Below are 15,418 nucleotides of genomic sequence, written 5' to 3'. Positions count from 1 at the left end.
TCAGATTTGATGTCTACTTCGCAGCGAAGCAGACTATGTAAAATTGATTAAGACGCCTAGCTTAATTTGCCCCTGGTCACTGTACATATCAATTCTCTCTTTCCCAATGTCAGATATTAGTGAAAGCGAACCGATGTCTCTTAAATCGTTCGAACGTCTGGTGGTAGGAAGGGAGCAATCAGAAGGTGTAGGAGCGCGTGTCAGACGGACGATTGGAAGCGGATCCCTGAGAAGACTTGATCCTTTTCTACTGCTCGATGAGTTTAAAGGAGAATGGCCTAATGGGTTTCCAGATCATCCACACAGAGGATTTGAGACTGTGTCCTACCTTATCAAAGGTTAGTATCACAAAAGCTGTAACTTATATGACTTTTGTTATATCACCATATGTAAGTTATATGTAAGTTGATCTGAGGTTTGAGAATGAGCGAGTTGTCTTGATCAAAAATGAAATGTTCATCTAGAAGGTGAACTGATTTCACTGGTAGACGTGATGATCAAATAACGGGGTTGGTGACCTGCATAGGAGCCTTTCAACATGAGGATTTCACTGGCGCAGCTGGTCGTCTTGAAACTGGGGATGTCCAGTGGATGACAGCTGGGAGAGGCATTGTGCACTCCGAGATCCCCGGAAAAAATGCTGGTGAAGTACGTGGACTTCAACTCTGGGTAAATTTGAAAGGCAAGGACAAAATGGTGGCTCCAAGATATCAGGAAAAGAAGGCGAGAGATATTCCAAGGGCTGAGAAGGAAGGGGTGAAAGTAGCCATAATTGCTGGTGAAAGTATGGGAGTTAAAAGTCCAGTTCAGACCTTGACACAGGCTTATTATCTGGACTTCGAGCTGCAACCAGGAGCAGCTTTCTCTCAACACATCCCTCCGAATTTCAACTCGGCAATCTATGTTGTTGATGGTAGGTGTGACTTTTAGGTGTGTTTGTTGCACTGGCTTTAAACAGTTAAATGTCATCCAATTTTGGTTACTTATAACAGTATCAATGGCCCGCAACAGCGGGCGGTTAAAAGGTTTGTTGGAGGCGGTTAAAAGTTCACAACATTGATCTGGTGCAATATATCACGTCAAATGAAACTTCATGGGTATCCTAAGTAGCAATATGAGGCTATGAGTAGACGTTGAAGCTTCAAATTTTGATTTTTTTTCGTAGAATTGATTTTTTGGAATGTAAGAATTTAACATATGAACTCAAAACTATATGAACTTAAAATATATGAATTCAAGAGGCACCTGCTCCTGTCAATTGAATTGTTCACGACTTTTACCCAATGCTTCGTGTATGTTTCACCTTTTTTTAAATTCATTTTTGATAATTCCACATGGGCACTGCCTTTTTTTCCATTTGAATAGAATTATTAGTGGAGAGTCGTTTTCGAATTGATATTTTTTGGAGTAAATATTGAAAGAGGAAAATAGGCATTGTTGTGTTTAAAAGTTTTGACCTTGTTTTCCGCGTCGGTCTACTAATACAAGAACATTTTTTTGTTCGTTCTTTTGAATTATTTGGTATTTTTGAAATGGAATCTCTTAGCCTGGTTATGGTTTTTTAATTGCGCTCGAACGAAGTTCGAAGTAATTGTTGTAACAGTGTTGGTCTTTTTTAATTCAAAATTTTCGCTTGAACATTTTTGCGCTTTTGTTCTAGAAAATTCTGACTTCTCAAGTGAGTTTTTCACGCGTCACTTCATTTTGAGTGATTATTTCAATTAATCCCATGCTGAAATGGAGTTTGTTACTAATATAAAAGTGATTGTTAGCGGTTGAGTAACAAATCCGTTGTGCGTTAGTGGTTACGATTTCTTACTGATATCCTGGAGGTTGAGGCTTCGAACTGATAGCAGGTCCGAGTTTTTCCAACCAACAAATCCTCAGCTACACATCTAAATTAAATCCCCCACCCGCTTGTCGTTCGAGAGCAATTCATCCGAAGTTAGTCGCTTTATTTTTATTTTAGAGAAGTAATTTTTCAGAAATATTAACACTAATCTTTCAGATTGATAGTTGTGACGCTTAGTTGGGTTATTAAGCAATGGTTGACTTGGAGTCCGCCCGCCTCCTTAACTGAAAAATGGTATATTCAACTTGAGGACCTCGAAGGCTAGTTTTTCTTAAAAAGGGGCTTGTGTTTTGTGCGTGCCCCAAAAAGAGCTTGAGTTTTTTATCAGTGCCATTAGAAGTCAAATCGAAAATTAATCATTTGTATCTGAACGATGTCTAACTTTTAGTAGTCATTTTTGAAAAGATTAAAATCTAAGTTGAGTTCTCTGTGTGACACATGTTCTCTTTAATCAACACTGTTGCGATAATAGCAGTTAAATAAACTGCCAGTGTAATAAAATTTAATGCCCGATCACACTCTTTTATCGCCACTGTTACTAAGTAAACAGTGACGATAAAAGAGGGGTGATAAACTCGTAGTCTAATGATGGAAATAGTTTGATACACTTGTAGTCTAAAAAAACAAACATGATCGCATCAGTTGATTAAAAAATAACCACACGGTTGTTATCGCCCTCGAAGTTATCATAACACCTTGGCTTCGCCTGGGAGTTTGATAACTTCTCGGTGGCGATAGCAATCGTGTGGTAATAATCATTATAGCTTAAGGGGCGAAACGGCTAGTGGGTTCGAAGTGTGACTTTTTTCAAATGACCTTTGAAGTGGAGTCAAATTTTGGCGTTTAAATAAATTATCATTTTTAGAGTGGTTAATTGCTCTCCAACGAAGTGCGTTTTTTATGCGTTTTTTTTTTGCTTGACCGATTTTTTGACCCTTTTGATTTTTCGTCCTCAAAAACTGGATGAACATGCAACGCTCGGAGGGCATTAAGTCCGCTAAAAGCCGTACGCATAACCAGTGTGTAAAAAGCGATTCGCCAAAAACTGTTTTGAAGAGACCATTTAATGGTGCAATGCCCACTCACAACACCCCCACCAAGTCCGACCTGTATCTGGTGGTTGCGACCCCCTTCTGGTCCAGTCCTCCACATCGCTTGATCCTCTTTCCCCATATTCCGCTACTCCACTCCACTTGCCTCGATTGCTTTTTAATAGCCGCACAGCGATAGCTGGGGCTATTATTGGCCTTCTCTGTAATTCGTCAAGATTTTTGTGACGACCATATGAAGTCACAACCACTTCAAATCTGTTTTTGTTCATTCGTTCATGCAATTTCAACTAAATTGCGTGCGTGACGTTTCACTCCTATTGGAGCGAGTTTTTTCATTCGCGTGATTAAGATTTTGATCACGCGTGACTTACCTAAGATTAAAATCTAAGTTGAGTTCTCTGTGTGACACATGTTCTCTTTAATCAACACCTGTTGCGATAATAGCAGTTGAATAAACTGCCGGTGTAATAAAATTTAATGCCTGATCCACACTGGAAAAACGCTTCCTCAGCATTAGCCTACGAGTTTATCACACTCTTTCATCGCCACTGTTACTAAGTAAACAGTGACGATAAAAGAGTGGTGATATACTCGTAGTCTAATGATGGAAATAGTTTGATACACTTGTAGTCTAAAAAAACAAACATGATCGCAACAGTTGATTAAAAAATTACCACACGGTTGTTATCGCCCTCGAAGTTATCATAACACCTCGGCTTCGCCTCGGAGTTTGATAACTTCTCGGTGGCGATAGCAGTCGTGTGGTAATAATCATTATAGCTTAAGGGGTGAAACGGCTATTGGATTCGAAGTGTGACTTTTTTCAAATGACCTTTGGAGTCAAATTTTGGCGTTTAATTAAATTATCATTTTTAGAGTGGTTAATTGCTCTCCAAGGAAGTGCGTTTTTTATGCGTTTTTTTTGCTTGACCGATTTTTTGACCCTTTTGATTTTGTCCTCAAAAACTGGATGAACATGCAACGCTCGGAGGGCATTAAGTCCGCTAAAAGCCGTACGCATAACCAGTGTCTAAAAAGCCATTCGCGAAAAACTGTTTTGAAGAGACCATTTCATGGTGCAGTGCCCACTCACAACACCCCCCCCCCAAGTCCGACCTGTATCTGGTGGTTGCGACCCCCTTCTGGTCCAGTCCTCCACATCGCTTGATCCTCTTTCCCCATATTCCGCTACTCCACTCCACTTGCCTCGATTGCTTTTTAATAGCCGCACAGCGATAGCTGGGGCTATTATTGGCCTTCTCTTTAATTCGTCAAGATTTTTGTGACGACCATATGAAGTAACAACCACTTCAAATCTGTTTTTGTTCATTCGTTCATGCAATTTCAACTAAATTGCGTGCGTGACGTTTCACTCCTATTGGAGCGAGTTTTTTCATTCGCGTGATTAAGATTTGATCACGCGTGACTTACCTAAGATTAAAATCTAAGTTGAGTTCTCTTTGTGACACATGTTCTCTTTAATCAACACCTGTTGCGATAATAGCAGTTAAATAAACTGCCAGTGTAATAAAATTTAATACCCGATCCACACTGGAAAAACGCTTCCTCAGCATTAGACTACGAGTTTATCACACTCTTTTATCGCCACTGTTACTAAGTAAACAGTGACGATAAAAGAGTGGTGATAAACTCGTGGTCTAATGATGGAAATAGTTTGATACACTTTTACTCTAAAAAAACAAACATGATCGCAACAGTTGATTAAAAAATTACCACACGGTTGTTATCGCCCTCGAAGTTATCATAACACCTCGGCTTCGCCTCGGAGTTTGATAACTTCTCGGTGGCGATAGCAATCGTGTGGTAATAATCATTATAGCTTAAGGGGCGAAACGGCTATTGGGTTCGAAGTGTGACTTTTTTCAAATGACCTTTGAAGTGGAGTCAAATTTTGGCGTTTAAACAAATTATCATTTTTAGAGTGGTTAATTGCTCTCCAACGAAGTGCGTTTTTTATGCGTTTTTTTTTGCTTGACCGATTTTTTGACCCTTTTGATTTTTCGTCCTCAAAAACTGGATGAACATGCAACGCTCGGAGGGCATTAAGTCCGCTAAAAGCCGTACGCATAACCAGTGTCTAAAAAGCGATTCGCCAAAAACTGTTTTGAAGAGACCATTTAATGGTGCAATGCCCACTCACAACACCCCCACCAAGTCCGACCTGTATCTGGTGGTTGCGACCCCCTTCTGGTCCAGTCCTCCACATCGCTTGATCTTCTTTCCCCATATTCCGCTACTCCACTCCACTTGCCTCGATTGCTTTTTAATAGCCGCACAGCGATAGCTGGGGCTATTATTGGCCTTCTCTTTAATTCGTCAAGATTTTTGTGACGACCATATGAAGTCACAACCACTTCAAATCTGTTTTTGTTCATTCGTTCATGCAATTTCAACTAAATTGCGTGCGTGACGTTTCACTCCTATTGGAGCGAGTTTTTTCATTCGCGTGATTAAGATTTTGATCGCGCGTGACTTACCTAAGATTAAAATCTAAGTTGAGTTCTCTGTGTGACACATGTTCTCTTTAATCAACACCTGTTGCGATAATAGCAGTTGAATAAACTGCCGGTGTAATAAAATTTAATGCCTGATCCACACTGGAAAAACGCTTCCTCAGCATTAGCCTACGAGTTTATCACACTCTTTCATCGCCACTGTTACTAAGTAAACAGTGACGATAAAAGAGTGGTGATATACTCGTAGTCTAATGATGGAAATAGTTTGATACACTTGTAGTCTAAAAAACAAACATGATCGCAACAGTTGATTAAAAAATTACCACACGGTTGTTATCGCCCTCGAAGTTATCATAACACCTCGGCTTCGCCTCGGAGTTTGATAACTTCTCGGTGGCGATAGCAGTCGTGTGGTAATAATCATTATAGCTTAAGGGGTGAAACGGCTATTGGATTCGAAGTGTGACTTTTTTCAAATGACCTTTGAAGTGGAGTCAAATTATGGCGTTTAATTAAATTATCATTTTTAGAGTGGTTAATTGCTCTCCAAGGAAGTGCGTTTTTTATGCGTTTTTTTTGCTTGACCGATTTTTTGACCCTTTTGATTTTGTCCTCAAAAACTGGATGAACATGCAACGCTCGGAGGGCATTAAGTCCGCTAAAAGCCGTACGCATAACCAGTGTCTAAAAAGCCATTCGCGAAAAACTGTTTTGAAGAGACCATTTCATGGTGCAGTGCCCACTCACAACACCCCCCCCCCCCCAAGTCCGACCTGTATCTGGTGGTTGCGACCCCCTTCTGGTCCAGTCCTCCACATCGCTTGATCCTCTTTCCCCATATTCCGCTACTCCACTCCACTTGCCTCGATTGCTTTTTAATAGCCGCACAGCGATAGCTGGGGCTATTATTGGCCTTCTCTTTAATTCGTCAAGATTTTTGTGACGACCATATGAAGTAACAACCACTTCAAATCTGTTTTTGTTCATTCGTTCATGCAATTTCAACTAAATTGCGTGCGTGACGTTTCACTCCTATTGGAGCGAGTTTTTTCATTCGCGTGATTAAGATTTGATCACGCGTGACTTACCTAAGATTAAAATCTAAGTTGAGTTCTCTTTGTGACACATGTTCTCTTTAATCAACACCTGTTGCGATAATAGCAGTTAAATAAACTGCCAGTGTAATAAAATTTAATACCCGATCCACACTGGAAAAACGCTTCCTCAGCATTAGACTACGAGTTTATCACACTCTTTTATCGCCACTGTTACTAAGTAAACAGTGACGATAAAAGAGTGGTGATAAACTCGTGGTCTAATGATGGAAATAGTTTGATACACTTTTACTCTAAAAAAACAAACATGATCGCAACAGTTGATTAAAAAATTACCACACGGTTGTTATCGCCCTCGAAGTTATCATAACACCTCGGCTTCGCCTCGGAGTTTGATAACTTCTCGGTGGCGATAGCAATCGTGTGGTAATAATCATTATAGCTTAAGGGGCGAAACGGCTATTGGGTTCGAAGTGTGACTTTTTTCAAATGACCTTTGAAGTGGAGTCAAATTTTGGCGTTTAAACAAATTATCATTTCCAGAGTGGTTAATTGCTATCCAACGAAGTGCGTTTTTTATGCGTTTTCTTTTGCTTGACCGATTTTTTGACTCTTTTGATTTTTCGTCCTCAAAAACTGGATAAACATGCAACGCTCGGAGGGCATTCAGTCCTCTAAAAGCCGTACGCATAACCAGTGTGTCTAAAAAGCGATTCGCCAAAAACTGTTTTGAAGAGACCATTTCATGGTGCAATGCCCACTCACAACACCCCCCCCCCCCCAAGTCCGACCTGTATCTGGTGGTTGCGACCCCCTTCTGGTCCAGTCCTCCACATCGCTTGACCCTCTTTCCCCATATTCCGCTACTCCACTCCACTTGCCTCGATTGCTTTTTAATAGCCGCACAGCGATAGCTGGGGCTATTATTGGCCTTCTCTTTATTTCGTCAATATTTTTGTGACGACCATATGATGTCACAACCACTTCAAATCTGTTTTTGTTCATTCGTTCGTGCAATTTCAACTAAATTGCGTGCGTGACGTTTCACTCCTATTGGAGCGAGTTTTTTCATTTGCGTGATTAAGATTTTGATCACGCGTGACTTACCTCTGACTTTTCTTTACTTTTAATTCAAAGAGATAAGGTCAAGTGAGTGCGTGTCACTCTTATTGAAGGTTAATTGTGAGCAGCTTATAGAAGCAGCAATAATGTAAACAGATTCTTAGTCAAAATACAACATCTCAGTATTTAATAAAAAAGAAATTTCTTCTTGGTCTGTTTCTTTTACTATCTTTTGGATGCTGCAGATCTGCGAAGCTACTGCGGCTATTTTCTGGCAATCTGCCAGCTATGTTTGTCCTTTTTTCGACTAATCGACTTTATACGATATTTTTGACTCATAGGGCGCATGCTATGATGTGTTTAATGATTTTGTTATATGGATGTTTTTTCTTTGAGGCCACTATTTCAAAAATCTTTAAAATATCAATTTGAAGTATCAAATATCAATTTTAAAATATCAATTTGTTTTTTGTGCCTTTTTAGCTGCCTATCTCTGATTGCGGTAAGGTAGTTGCATGGTATGTGCATTCTATGGATCCTTAGTGTCAAAGTGTTGTTATTTTCTATGATTTTTGCCACACTAATATTCGGAATTATTAATGTATAAAATTGTTCTCCTATGTTTTATTATGCTGTGTTGACAAAATATTTAATGTTGCTGAAAAATATGGTCAGATGGTTAATTAACTCAATTCTTTAAATTATAATTCAAGACTTGTCCTGCTATGTTTCTTCTGACGATCTTTTTTCGTTTCACGTTTTGTGCGCACAGCGAAGCTGAAATAAGTAGTTTTTCTATTGACTTCTTCCTCTCACTAACGGTGTTTGCGAGCTTTGTCATTTGCCTTTCCCCCAATCAAAAGTCTTTTGGTCATTTGCGTGATTAGGATTTGATCGTACATGACCTACTTGACTCAACAAAATGACTTCTTCACTTAAAAGTTCAAGCTTAATTTGAATTAGTTCATGTTCAGAGAAGCTCATTTGTCTAATGAGGGTCTATAATGAAAACAATTTTTCTGAGGCGTGATTTTTAACCAGCCTTATCAATTGCTCTCGAACGAAGTTTGAAGCAATTTTTGTAAACGTGTTGGCCTTTTTTATGCAAAATTTTTGCTTGACCGTTATGACTTTTCTAGTGACTTTTGCGCCCTTGATTTGTTTTTTAGGGCGATCTAAATTTCTCTTTCATTCAACTTTTTAAGCAGCTGGACTCAATTGGTGGCAGTTCATTACTAAAAGTCAAATGAATAGCGCCAAAATTGGTGTCGTTTTTTTTTACTTTTTTAGTGGTTATAATGGTATGTATTGACCTCTAGTGACGTCATTTGAAGCCCTCAGTGAAACTATTTACCCCTTTTGACTGAAGCAGGCGGCATTAGGTTGGCGCTTCAACTAGTCGTTCGAGAGCAATTTTTGCGACGTTGGTTGGTTATATTTAATTTATCGATGAATGTTTGTTTTACATAATTTTTAAGCGGCGTTTTGGTTTTTATCTGTAATCTACGGTACCCAGGGCTATTCCGGCACTCTGCCGGCTATATTCTCTTAATTTTCGGTGATTGCATACCAGTAATCTAAACCGTCTACATGCGGGTATACTAAGGGAGAATCGGCGCTGTTCAGTTGTTCCGAAGTTGTGAAAACTTAAATTTGCATTAAGATTCGAAACGTAAAATGGTTTTCTCAAGATGCATAAAAATAAGATTAAGGACTTAGGCGCAAACCACATCTTTTTGTGACCAGGATCCGTTACTACCAACTCGGACAAAAAAGTGTCAGCTCATGAACTGGCTACCTACTCTATGGAGGGGACACAAATTGTGATAAAAAATGAAGCGAGTACGAAAGAACCCGCCAGACTTATCATAATTGCTGGCGAGCCCATCAATGAACCAGTTGTGCAGCATGGACCCTTCGTATTAACAACTGAAGAAGATCTCATGAAAACTTTCGAGGACTACCAGCATGGGAGGAATGGCTTTGAACGAGCTCCTGGTTGGAAATCCAAGCAAGGCACTGAAGCTTTGAAAGCTAGGAGCCGATGATTGGACCTGGCAAAAAACTCACATTCTGTCTTTTGTAAAGATTTTTCAATAATTTGCAATAATTTTCTCTAAACTCCCCTTCATTGATATGTACATTTTTCGCATAAATGTAAATTTTCAGTATGCTGTCTTAGAATAGAAAAATTAAATAATCCATTTTTTGCGCGATAAAGTAGGAGGTACCAGAAAGTTTTTATCACTTATGTACCCATTGATTAAACTGTTTCTTAGTTAACTTGAGATAAATAAACTTAAGAAAAATAGCTTTAGATAAACAACTGCTTAAGATACATTTAGCTTAAAATTTTTTAAAAAAATCAGAAATTAATCTTGAAATAGTTTCGAAGCAAACTTTTGCAAAGGTGGGTTTCTCTTCAGTCTATCTGTTACTAATTTTATAGAACAATGTCATCGTAAATTATATGCCTACTAATTAGTACACTTCAATGGCCTCCAAAGAGCCGTGCTCTGTCGTTCACTGGTTCAGAAAAGGACTGAGGCTTCATGACAACCCAGCTTTGCTTGCATGTCTCAAACCCATCGATGGCTCTGCCTCGGATGAGCTCCCAATTCTTCGTCCTGTATACATTATTGACCCTTGGCTCACTAAAAACATCAAATGCGGTCACAACAGACGCAGATTCTTCTTGCAGACATTACAAGACCTCGATTGCTCGCTTAGAAAGTTAGGATCGAGGTTGTACGTGGCACGAGGTGACCCGGAATTAGTTTTCGGAATATTGTTTACTAAGTGGAATGTAAAAAGAATCACCTGGGAAGAAGACACTGAACCGTACTCCAAAGAACGGGATGCCAGAATATCTATCTTAGCAGCTGAACGTGGAATTGAATTTGAAACTAGGATCAGCCACACTTTGTACAATCCAGAGAGTATAGTTGCGCATAATTTGGGATCTGTTCCGCTTACAATGCAAAAACTAACATCTGTTGTACAGTCTATTGGACACCCGGCTAAAACAGTTGAAGCTCCTAATTGTCTCGAAAATTTTTTACCTCAATCTTTGGATGATGCCGAGTACAACTTGCCGACCTCTGAAGAGCTCGATATTGACGAGTCACAATGTGGTCCCTGTTTATACCCCGGAGGAGAAAACGAGGCATTGCGTCGATTGGACGACAAAGTATGCTTTGAAAAAGCTAAGTGGGTTCGCGAGTTTGAGAAGCCACAAACCTCCCCCAACTCACTAGAACCATCAACTACTGTTTTGAGTCCTTATTTGAAATATGGTTGCCTTTCAGCCAGAACATTTTATTGGAGACTAATAGATGTATACAGTGGAGCGAAGCATTCGAAGCCGCCAGTGTCTTTGATGGCGCAGCTTTACTGGCGTGAGTTTTTCTACACTGCCGGTTCGCAAATAAAGAACTTTGATAAGATGAAAGGCAACGCAATATGCAAACAAATCCCGTGGGACAACAACCCAACAATGCTAGAAGCATGGGCAAATGCAAAAACGGGTTATCCCTTCATTGATGCAATAATGACGCAATTACGTACTGAAGGTTGGATTCATCACTTAGCGCGACACAGCGTTGCTTGTTTTCTGACCAGAGGTGATCTATGGCAATCATGGGAGAAAGGGAAAGAAGTCTTCGAGGAATTGCTTCTGGACGCCGATTGGAGTTTGAACGCTGCAAACTGGATGTGGTTGTCTGCCAGTTCCTTTTTCCGTCAATACTTTCGGGTGTACAGTCCAATTGCATTTGGAAAGAAAACAGACCCAAATGGAGATTACATCAGGAAATATTTGCCTCAGCTGAGAAAGTTCCCGAATGAGTACATTTACGAACCATGGAATGCTCCTTTTGCAGTGCAGAAAGCTGCTGGTTGCATTGTTGGGACTGATTACCCTAAGAGAATTGTCGAGCATTCGCAAGTCCTTAAACAGAATTTGGGGCGAATGAAGAGAGCATATGCTGATAACAGCAAAACGGAAAACTCAAATATGGAATCGTCGCCTGTTCCTTCTAAGAAACAGAAGTCGCAAGATTGACAAATGCATTTAAAATTCTATAGAAATTAGTTCGAGGACTTATTTATTGTTTTAATTTAACAACCCTGCTGTTACTGTTTTGATTTTTTTTTCAAATATTTGTCTGTCTCATTTTCAAGAAAGTAAAGCAGCAGAATCGATTAAAGGTTCTTACTAAGAGCCGCGAAACGATAGCTGGGGCTATTGTTGGTCTTTTCTTGGTTTTTACGACTCGAAGAGCAGTATTGGTATTCTTGATATTTTACCGAGAGACTATTCATTCAGACCGCATTTCGACCTAAAAGCAAAAGTAAGTAAAATTGACATATGAAATAATTTTTTCTGAGCGAGAAAGTTTTTTTTATCATGCGATGCGTTTAGTGAATGACTTTTCGACTTTCAAAACTGTTTTCGACAGAATGGTGCATATGGATAGTCGTTTTTCCGTTCAATTGGCCGAGTTTGTTTGTTTGTAATTTGGTTTTTCGTGGAATTAATTTTCATTCGATGCTGTATTAATATGTAACCCTCTGAAACTGGTACCACAGTATTTTCGAGAGCGCAGTTTTCTCGTTCAATTTTGAAATGCGTTCATGTTTCTCAATTCTTTAGTTTATTTTCAAGTTTTTCATCAACCTTTTCATTTTTGGATTTTGAAGAGGACTTTTTTCCGAGTTCAGTGCATAGGGCAACTTCCATTTGATAATTCATACATTAAACATCTCTTTGTAACGTGAAGTATTTTTGTTTTGAATTGCTCTCGAACGAAGTTTGAAGCAATAATTGTCAACGCATTGCTCTTATGCAAAACTTTCTCTTGACCGTTTTTGCGCTTTTGCTCCAGAACATTCTGTAACTTCTGAAGTGACTTTTCTCGCTTCACTTGTTCTTGTTGAGTGATTTAATTCGCTGTCACACCAAAATGAAGTTTGTTGCTGATATAAAATTGATTGTGAGCGGTTGATTCTCGAAGCCGTTGTAACTTAGTGGTTAAGATCGCTGAATTCTATCTTTGAGGTGTCGGGTGCGAGCCCCTATGAGTTCAGAGTTTTTGCACCCATAACAAATATTTGCTACATCCCTAAATTGAGTCGCATGTCACTCGAGATCAATTCGTCCAACGTTGTTCGGTTTATGTTATGACATTGTACTCATGCTAATCCCGTTTTGGTTGTTTTGACCAATTTTTCGCAGTTTTTTGTTTGTATTTTGGTATTAATTACTATAGTCTTTGTAATACTTAAGTCTTTGAAATTCAGGGAAAATTATTTTCTGTAAGTGTTTTTTACCATCATGATTTTAGCCGTTTCCTGAAACTTTTTTTATTTTTTGCTTTGTCATTCATTTCATATAATGTAACGCAGCCTTGAGATTTTGCTAGAATTCTGTTTAAAATTTTACCTGAATAATACTTGCTGCAACTATTCTTGGGGACTTGGTTTTGATTTTTCTTTGAATTGAGTGTTAATAAAGCAAAAAACTTGGTGTATTTTTTTCTAAATTAATGAAATTAAGATTTTGATTTTATAGATTAATTTTTAATCTTGAGGATTTTCCTCTGCTTTGTTGCCTTCTGTCGGTGTTTATTAATTATTCAAAAATGTAGAGTTTTTGTATTTTGGTGTTTTTGAAAACGAGAAACTTGGTGTCTTTGAATCCTAATTTAATGAAAGTAATAAAATTATGTTTTTTTAGGTTCTTTCTTTTGATTTTCTTTAATTCTTCAGGTTTCTTTCTCTGCTTTGGTGCCTTCTGTCAGTGTATATTAGTTATTAGAAAATCTGAAGTTTTTTTCGTCTTCAAGATTTTTTTTCGACCGTATGGTGTCACATTCACTTAAATTTGCTTTTTGTTCATGCAATTTCAACTGAATTGCGTGCATGAAGTCATTTTTCACTCTTTGAGAAGTGATTCTTTTGTTCATTCGCCTGATTAAGTTTTTGGTCACACGTGACTTAATCTCAAATGACCTTCCCACTCTCATTGATTTTTTTTACTTTAGTTCAAGGAAATACGGTCAAGTGAATAAAATGCAGCAATAAATTACAGATTCTCAATCAAAATATAACTTCTCAGTTTTCAGTCGAACGAAGTTTTTTCGGTGTGTTTTTCTTACTATCATTTTAATATTGCAGATCTACGAAGCTATAGCGGTCATTTTCTGGCAATCCTCCAGCTCTATTTGAACAAAATTGTTGTTTTTTGTTCTATCTAATTTTGCTTGGTCGATTTTCCTTTTCCATAATTTGAACGGAGTGCCTAAAATTATCATTAGAATTCGCTCAATGGAATGAATGGGTGGATAGAGCAGCAAAATTATATTCAGATTTACTTTGGCGATTGGTGTCAGTTAAAAAGTACCAATCAATTTTTGGAGTTGCCTTTTTTATTACAATTATTTGAAATTGTTTTTTTTGAGATCTTGACATAATATCTTTTTCATTTGAAGAATCTGAGTAAACATTTTTATGCAGCATTGTATCCAATCAATGCTCAACCTAAAGTCGTTCCTGTCAACCTTATTATTTTTCACCCCGAGAAAAGCATGTTGGCTGTTTTTTTGTAGTTTGGTTTTTTATCAGTACTTGAACTCAGTCCTTGAACTTAAAACGGGGTTGTTCTATGTTTAGTATTCTAGGTCATTTTTATCTTCAAATTAACACACTAATAAATTAGATTGCGTGTAAATTGATTAAAATGATTATAAAATGCAGGTAAATTTAAAAGCAACTCGCGTAGAACTCGCCGTGCAATCGACCTGCAGATGCAACAAATAAAAGAAGGAGTTGTGTTTTTGATCTTTCTATTTTTTGTTATCAAAGTGTAGTTGTTAGCAGGTTTTTAGTTCTTATATGTGCAGTCAACTGCTTGAATGAAATCAACTCTTGATCTTTTGCACTTTTTAAACCTTTCTATTACCTTGTAGAAGCAAAATACAGAGCAAGAAGTTGATGTGGAACCCCGATGGCATGTTTATCACTATGAAAAACACCTCTGATTTATCTTTGCGAAAACTCGGAAAAATGGACTTAGGATTTTTTTGATAAGAGTATTAAGTGTCCCTTAGAACCTTGCCGTTTTGAAGCTCGTTTGACCACATTGCTATAATCTCTCCGATGGATTTATTTTGGTATCTTGGTTGTTTAATAGCCCAGCGATTAGATTCATAATCAGTTAGAATTTTTGTATAATTTTTCAAAAATTATGAATGTTGAAAGAAACTTTTTTCTTTTCTCTCTTAGCTAAATCTTTTTACTGCACGTCTGAATTCTTTGTTTTAATTTATCACTAGGTAATCTGGCAACAATTCGCTGTTGTATTTGCATATTTTTTAATGCCGCTATGTGTAATGATAATTGTTTTGTGAAACCTAAGAGTAATGACCTGATCAAAATGTGAATTCTGAAAATCAACCTATTTGTCAATTTTTGTTTCAACCTTTTGAACTTTTTTCTGAGAATGTTTCTTGAAAGTCCATATTCGGTTTAAGTTAAATGTTGATATTTTTCACGTGAAACGTGATATGCAGATATTTCACATGGAAGTTTTCAAATGTGTTCCAAACTGTCTTACTGTTGTTTTCAAGTGTTAATTAACAGATATTGTTATAGTAACTGAAATTGCATCTTTTGATTTTTTCTTGCTCCAACTGAAGCACCAGCTCATTTATGTCTTGTTTGTTATTTTTCAGCATCCCTTTGGTTATCTTTTTCTGGCTGCTGACTGTCTCCTTTGGGTTGCATTGTTTTTGTCGTCTAATTTTTTCCCTGAAATTTAAGCTTTTTAAGAATTAAAATTTCGCCTATTCATATTATTTTTGCGTTTGCTATCTGTCATTTTTGACACTGACATTTAGGCTGCTAGTGAGCGAGCAAGAT

General features: G+C 37.9%; 2 protein-coding genes across 2 annotated transcripts; both read left to right on the top strand.

Annotated features, from left to right (window-relative positions):
• The first annotated feature begins 8 nt into the window (after positions 1-8).
• On the top strand, positions 9-9,698 carry LOC142336915 (pirin-like). The gene is made up of 3 exons (XM_075385902.1): positions 9-338; positions 527-913; positions 9,245-9,698. The coding sequence occupies exons 1-3, from the start codon at positions 107-109 to the stop codon at positions 9,544-9,546; spliced, it is 921 nt and encodes a 306-aa protein (XP_075242017.1). The 5' UTR covers positions 9-106; the 3' UTR covers positions 9,547-9,698.
• Positions 9,699-9,847: 149 nt separating this feature from the next.
• On the top strand, positions 9,848-11,672 carry LOC142336907 (cryptochrome-1-like). Its single transcript, XM_075385889.1, has one exon. The coding sequence runs from the start codon at positions 9,993-9,995 to the stop codon at positions 11,559-11,561; it is 1,569 nt and encodes a 522-aa protein (XP_075242004.1). The 5' UTR covers positions 9,848-9,992; the 3' UTR covers positions 11,562-11,672.
• Positions 11,673-15,418: the final 3,746 nt, after the last annotated feature.

This window comes from Convolutriloba macropyga, chromosome 1 (genome assembly GCF_964194025.1).
Source record: "Convolutriloba macropyga chromosome 1, txConMacr16.3, whole genome shotgun sequence".
Lineage (NCBI taxonomy): Eukaryota > Metazoa > Xenacoelomorpha > Acoela > Convolutidae > Convolutriloba > Convolutriloba macropyga.
The sequence above is the reverse complement of the archived record's forward strand: the minus strand, read 5'-3'. Positions and strand labels throughout refer to the sequence as shown.

Coding starts and splice junctions, on each gene's coding strand:
- LOC142336915 (XM_075385902.1), top strand. CDS start 107: ATGTCAGATATTAGTGAAAGCGAACCGATGTCTCTTAAATCGTTCGAA. Junction 339..526: donor TGTGTCCTACCTTATCAAAG/GTTAGTATCACA, acceptor TGACCTGCATAG/GAGCCTTTCAACATGAGGAT. Junction 914..9,244: donor GGCAATCTATGTTGTTGATG/GTAGGTGTGACT, acceptor TTTTGTGACCAG/GATCCGTTACTACCAACTCG.
- LOC142336907 (XM_075385889.1), top strand. CDS start 9,993: ATGGCCTCCAAAGAGCCGTGCTCTGTCGTTCACTGGTTCAGAAAAGGA.